The sequence below is a fragment of the Montipora foliosa genome, chromosome 7 (assembly GCF_036669935.1).
Source record: "Montipora foliosa isolate CH-2021 chromosome 7, ASM3666993v2, whole genome shotgun sequence".
NCBI classification, from domain to species: domain Eukaryota; kingdom Metazoa; phylum Cnidaria; class Anthozoa; order Scleractinia; family Acroporidae; genus Montipora; species Montipora foliosa.
This window is the reverse complement of record NC_090875.1, coordinates 40,466,506-40,473,231: the sequence shown is the minus strand read 5'-3', so window position 1 is coordinate 40,473,231 and position 6,726 is coordinate 40,466,506. Positions and strand designations below refer to the sequence as shown.

Here is a 6,726-nt window from a genome sequence, read left to right as displayed (position 1 = left end):
TATTCCAATTTAGGAAAATTCGGAACAAATACTGAGAATCACCTCAAAAATGGCTGTTTTTTTCGTTGTAAAATGAAAACCTGTCTCGAAAAACAGCTTTTTTATGATACAGGTTTTGAAGTTTCGTCGGAAATTAGTGTAAAATTGGCAGAAAATGAAATGTGGACCTTCCACAGAAATTCATAATCGCCACTTAATTCCAGGGAGGGATCTTTGTAGTTTACTCTGAATCTTAAAATTGCGTTAAAATTCACAGGGAAAGTTTCTGTGTTTGTAAGGAATCACAAAATTCCTCCAAGCAACTTCCCATTCTTTACCCGAACTCCATTCTAATGTCTAAGCCACGCATGAGAAGCCAAATGATCTTCTGAATTTCGTGTCTCGAGAGTTTTTCCCCATAGAAAACGGAAGAGGATTCACAATTTCTTATCCCCCAATGAACACAGGAGAGGATCCAGAATTTCGGATCCCCCCATGAACACAGGAGAGGATTCAGAAATTATGATCCCCCACAAAACAGAGGAGAGGATTCAGAAATTCTGATTCCCCCATGAACACAGGAGAGAATTCTGAATTTCTGATCCCTTACAAAACACAGGGGAGGATTCAGAAATTCTGATGCCCCAATGAACACAGGAGAGGATTCAGAATTTCTGATTCCCCACAAAACATAGTAGAGGATTCAGAATTTCTGATCACCCATGAACACAGGGGAGGATTCAAAATTTCTGATCCCCCACAAAACACAAGAGAGAATTTTCTTCCACTCAACAAAAGTGCAATTATAAATGCATTCGCCTAAAGAAAGACCGACACGTTAAAAACTATTCCACGCTGATATCATAACATAAATAGATTATACACATAAACGGTTACCTTCCAAGAACTTTAACCGAACCATTATTGGAGACGTTTGACTGTCCCGAACACATATTTCCCCGACGATTATCGTTGGGTGCCCCTGAGTTTTCACAGAACTTGCGATAACTCAATGCTTGCAAACAATCACGCCGGCGATACATTGTGGATTTGTCATTTAAGAATTGATTTTTGCACAACATCGCAAATCCTACCTAATGTAGAGTGATTATGCCATAAATTTATATTGTAAAAGTTAGAGATCAAGGTTGTTTTGAACGGGTCCAAATGCCTGACTCTACAAGGGAACGTTAACAGCTGGCAGCAAGTGGAAATTTGAAAAATTTGCAATTTTCTCGGAGCAAACTGCAAACTGGCGCGCAAATGAACAACTGGCTTTACTCTAAAATATAATTTTTGGTCCTACATATATGTTTCTTGCATCAAGTTGTATATTTTGATGTCTCCCATCCAGATACTAACCCCGCCGGATAGGACTTAATTGCATCGAAATTTTGTCGTGGAAGTGTCAGACGCTCAGTGTACAGGCTTTGATTTTCTGTGAAAAAGAAGTTGAACCTCATCTCAAGCCTTAATCCAATGTTTCTTGATTCCCAGTTATTTTCTTCAATCTTTGTGGGTTTACTATTTTACATAATGCGTCCCCGGGAAACTAAACGCAGCTCAGTTGGCGGTTATGGAATAAAGCAATGTGCCAAGTTACTGCACTAACACAGGTACGCAATGCGTACCAACTTTTAAATATTTTCAACATCTGAATTGAAACCAACATGTTAATTGATTAGCCAGCCAAGCTCAAGACCGAATTTCCACTCAAACACTCTCAGAGCAACCGTCGGTTTTACAGGCCTAAAAAAAGGTGTTTTTTAGCGAGGGAGATCTCATTTAAATATGCCCGATGGCAGCCCTGTTTAATTAGATCCAATCAGACATTTTTGCGCCAGTGAATTGTTTGGCACCGAACAGACATCGTGTCGCTGCGACTTGTCGCCTAGTGTGTCTCGCCTTAATTAAAAGGTGCTTTCAATAGTAGGTTCGTGTTATTCAGACTAGTAGGGCGGAAAGAAGACAGCAACCGGGTAACATTCAGGTTTGGAGACGGTATGTTTGTCAGTTATAATGACGACTTGAATAACAGGACAACGAAACGCACAATCAGTGAATCACGTTCAACTTACGATTTCAGTGTTGAAGCCGAATAATAACTATTTGCTCCATTGAGGAGTGCATTACAATAATCCATCACGAAAAGCGAACCGTCTATAACGCGTTCCAAACTAAAATGTGGTATTCCAATTTAGGAAAATTCGGAACAATTACTGAGAATCACCTCAAAAATGGCTGTTTTTTTCCTTGTAAAATAAAAACCTGTCTCGGAAAACAGCTTTTTTTATGATACAGGTTTTAAAGTTTCGTCCGAAATTAGTGTAAAATTGGCAGAAAATGAAATGTGGACCTTCCACGGAAATTCATAATCGCCACTTAATTCCAGGGAGGGTTCTCTCTAGTTTACTCTGAATCTTAAAATTGCGTTAAAATTTACAGGGAAAGTTTCTCGGTTTGCAAGGAATCACAAAATTCCTCCAAGCAACTTCTTATTCTTTACCCGAACTCCATTCTAATGTCTGAGCCACGCATGAGAAGCCAAATGATCTTCTGAATTTCGTGTCTCGAGAGATTTTCCCCATAGAAAACGGGTGAGGATTCACAATTTCTTATCCCCTAATGAACACAGGAGAGGATTCAGAATTTCTGATCCCCTCATGAAGACAGGAGAGGATTTAGAAATTATGATCCCCCACAAAACAGAGGAGAGGATTCAGAATTTCTGATCCCCCCATGAACACAGGAGAGAATTCTGAATTTCTGATCCCTCACAAAACACAGGGGAGGATTCAGAATTTCTGATCCCCCAATGAACACAGGAGAGGATTCAGAATTTCTGATCCCCCACAAAACACAGTAGAGGATTCAGAATTTCTGATCCCCTACAAAACACTGTAGAGGATTCAGAGTTTCTGATCCCCCCATGAACACATGGGAGGATTCAGAATTTCTGATCCCCCACAAAACACAGTAGAGGATTCAGAATTTCTGTTCCCCTTATGAACACATGGGAGGATTCAGAATTTCTGATCCCCCACAAAACACAGGAGAGAATTTTCTTCAACACAACAATTAGTGCAATTATAAATGCATTCGCCTAAAGAAAAACCGACACGCTAAAAACTATTCCACGCTGATATCATAACATGAATAGATTGTACACATAAACGGTCTAATAGTATACTCCTAGTACTTCTCTAGAGCATGTTGTTCTGTTGAGGTGTAAGAAAATAGTATTTGCATATCGGTCAAAACTGTTGTTTCGTCTTTATTTGACAGACTGCCATGGCTCACAACACTGCCCTACACATTGCACTGTGCCTGTTGGTTCTTAATTCGTTGTGCTATCATACACTTGCCCGCTCATTTAAAGAGTGTACTTGGAAGAGAGAGGACGGCAAAGATCAAGGTGTCATAGAGGTGAGTCATTCAACTAAAAGGTTAACGGAACTTAAACAATCCTTGATCCCTGAACTAAGTAAACTGAGTTGCTGGCTGAAAGCCAACAAGGTTAGTTTAAATGTTGCCAAAACTAAGCTTATGATTATTGGGTCAAGGCAGAGATTATCTGTCCAAAATGAAGTCGTGGGGCGTTACCATGGATGCTCAACTTACTTGGTGCAAACAAGTTGAAGAAATATGCAAGAAAGTATCCCCAGCTATAGGTGCCCTGAAACGGGTGCGACCCTTTATTCCAAAAGAAACTGCCATTTAAATTTATGATGCTCTGATTTTGCCATGTTTCGATTATTGCAGCCCGGTTTGGGACTGTTTTAGTGGCAACCTGAGTGATAAGCTCCAAAAATTGCAGAATCGTGCAGCTAGAGTATTTACAAAATTGCCTTTTGATACGAGCTCGAACCACCTCCTAACCACCCTTAACTGGCAGAGGCTATCAATTCGACGAAAGAAACGGAAAGCCTTAATGAATGGACATGACCCAAGTTATCTTCAACTTCTTTTCACTCAGTATTACTCTAATTACAACCTGAGAGGCCACCACGTGACCTGCAAATAACTGCCTACAAATAAGTGTTTTGCTGCAAATAATATTCTGCTCATGCGCAATTGAAATCACGCTCTTGTGAGAAAATGGCAGATCGATTCCCCGAGCTGTCAGAGAATGATTCGACATCTTTATTTGATCGAAAGAACAGTGAGAATATGAGAAAGGAACAAAATTTCAACATATTTCGAAAGTATCTGGAGAAAAGAAAGGTAGACGAAGAGTCACTCGTGTCATTGACGCGAAGGACAGGTTTGCCAATGCATATGTACCGAAGAGATTTTATGCTGACGCCAGAAAAAAGAATGGCGAGCTTTACGCCAAAACTTCACTTGTCGGGATACACTTTGAAAACTGTGAAATTCTTCAGCTTTGTTGATGCCTAGACTATTAAACGTTTTACTGTAAGTACAATTTGAAGTCTACAAATATGATTATGCAGAGAAGGAAACCTACGGCTTCTCGGAAACGAAAACAAAAAACAAACTCGGTGATCGAATGATAAAACAATTACTGACCTCGGTTATCGCAAAATATCGTGATTTGTCAGTGTCTCGCAGATCAATTACTTGCCTCAGCCTTCGGCCTCGGCAAATAATTGATCTGCTCGACACTGACAAATCACGATATTTTGCTCAACCTCGTCCAATAATTGTTAACTAATCTGTATTCCATTTATAAAATAATTCAATATATTTTATTTTTAAATATTCGTCAAATCTTTCATTGTTATCCAACTATTAAAATCCTCACTGTATCCTTTCCATTTTACCAAAGCTAGTTTCTTTTTATAATCTCTTTTTATAATTTTGTCAATTCTAAATAAATCTTGTTTGGCTTTTAATAATTCAGGCTCATAAAAACTGCCTTGAATCTCTTCATCATTGAGATCTTTTAGTTTGTAAGTGATTGGATTAGTGTATTGGATCTTATCAACTGTGAATATTTCTTCAGTCCAATTTGGTGAGTAACCTTTGTGAAAAGTCTTTCTTTTATATTTGCTAATTCTTTTTATTTGAAGCTTCTGTTGGTGTCATTTTTATTGAACTTTGTTCAGTGTTATTATACTGTTTTAATATTTTAGGAAGCATGTCTAAATATTGTGTATTACCTTGTATAGTAAACTGTTTCCACATTTTGTTTTTAATCGTACGATTCCATCTTTCGACTAATGATGATTTTTCTTGATTTTCTGTTGAATATAGAGTTACTTTATTCTTAGCTAAGAGATCTTTCACATGTTTGTTATAAAACTCACTTCCTTTATCAGTCCATAAAAACTGAGGTTTTCTACCATCTTTAAAAATGCTTTGAAATGCTTCTTTAACAATCTCTCCTTGTTCATTTTTCAATGGTACAATCCAACCATATTTACTGAAAACATCTATTACCACAAGAAGATATTTGTATCCTTTGTTCCATTTACTAAATTGCTGCATTTCAACTATGTGCACAGGCATATTTCATCGATATGATTTGAGATAACCCGCCGCCGAGTAAATTTTCGTTTCTTTACTGGACGGCTTTTTACGTTTTTTGCCTTAACACCAAGACCTAGTGATTTTTTAGCTTGCATAGTATACTTGACTGGTGCTGAAAACCATGGTCTTTGACTAAAAGGGTTATCTCCTATTGATTTGACCATGGCATCATCAGCTTCATGCTTTTTAGATAAATCATTTCCAGCTTGACTATATGCTATATCATGTTGCAGGCAAATAGCATCTAATTCATTGATAGGATCACGATATTTTGGATCACCACTATTCTTTCTTCTAGTTTTGTACCAGGTCCACAGTAATTGTATTTTTTACCAGTTGGAGTTCTTAAATGCAATTCTCCAAGCTTTGATAGATGTTTTTGAATATCAATAGCACCACCATCAAGGTCTTTTCTGTTTGTTCTATATCTTTTTATTGGTCGTATTTTTGTCGAAAATTGATTAAGAGCTTCTGAACCAACTTTACTTACAAGAGGATTCAATTTGTTCGCACCATAATTAATCATTTTTCGCTGTAATTTTTGGTCTCTCAAAGCTTCTGATCCATAGTATCTTCCCATTTCAATAGCTTTCTTACCAAGATAAGGGTACTCCTTTGGTTAAAAATAATTCTGCTCCTGTATTACCAACATCCCTTAAAATCCCTTTGCCAGCCGTCTCTGACTGGCTGATTAGTTTCCCTGATTTTTAACAAATCTTGTTTTTCTTATTCCGCATTCAGCACAAGTACAAAAGAACATTAGTGTACCATTTTAGCTGTGTTATAACCTGAAGGGTCAACACATTAAGTTTGTTTTTTTCTGTTTAACGCAATATGATTTCATTTTGTTAAATATATAAATTACATATTTTTGAAATAATTGATTATAAAACGATTCTTGACCCATTGATCATTCATGTCAAATTTGGTATTATGGATTGTTTCTAACATGCTTTTTCCATTTTGTCTTTCCAATAAGTAATAAAGGCACCAATATCCACATAAAACACTTAATTTTTCTTGAATTTCATCTCCTGAATATATTATTTGTTTGTTGCTTGTATTAAGATAAGTTTTGACTTCTTTCGGCATTTTTAAACAAAAAGAGTCAAAATATTCTGTGTGTTTATCAATATTTCGATAACAAACTCAATGTGTGCCTTGTTCAATCATTGTATCTAAATTTATTATGCCACATTCTTTTAAAATTTGTTTTGGAGGATCATCTCTTGAATAAATGCCTCCAAAATGTTT

At 37.0% G+C, this 6,726-nt stretch overlaps 1 protein-coding gene across 2 annotated transcripts in view; it reads left to right on the top strand.

Annotated features, from left to right (window-relative positions):
• The first annotated feature begins 1,816 nt into the window (after nt 1-1,816).
• LOC138010978 (collagen triple helix repeat-containing protein 1-like) overlaps nt 1,817-6,726 on the top strand; it is a 15,301-nt gene continuing 10,391 nt past the window's right edge. The window contains exons 1-2 of one of the 2 annotated variants that reach the window (XM_068858003.1): nt 1,817-1,969; nt 3,265-3,405. In XM_068858003.1, the coding sequence (XP_068714104.1) occupies nt 3,271-3,405 (135 nt within the window). In that variant the 5' untranslated portion in view covers nt 1,817-1,969; nt 3,265-3,270. Of the gene's footprint in view, nt 1,981-3,264; nt 3,406-6,726 lie in introns of both variants that reach the window. The other variant, XM_068858002.1, reaches the window with a different exon arrangement.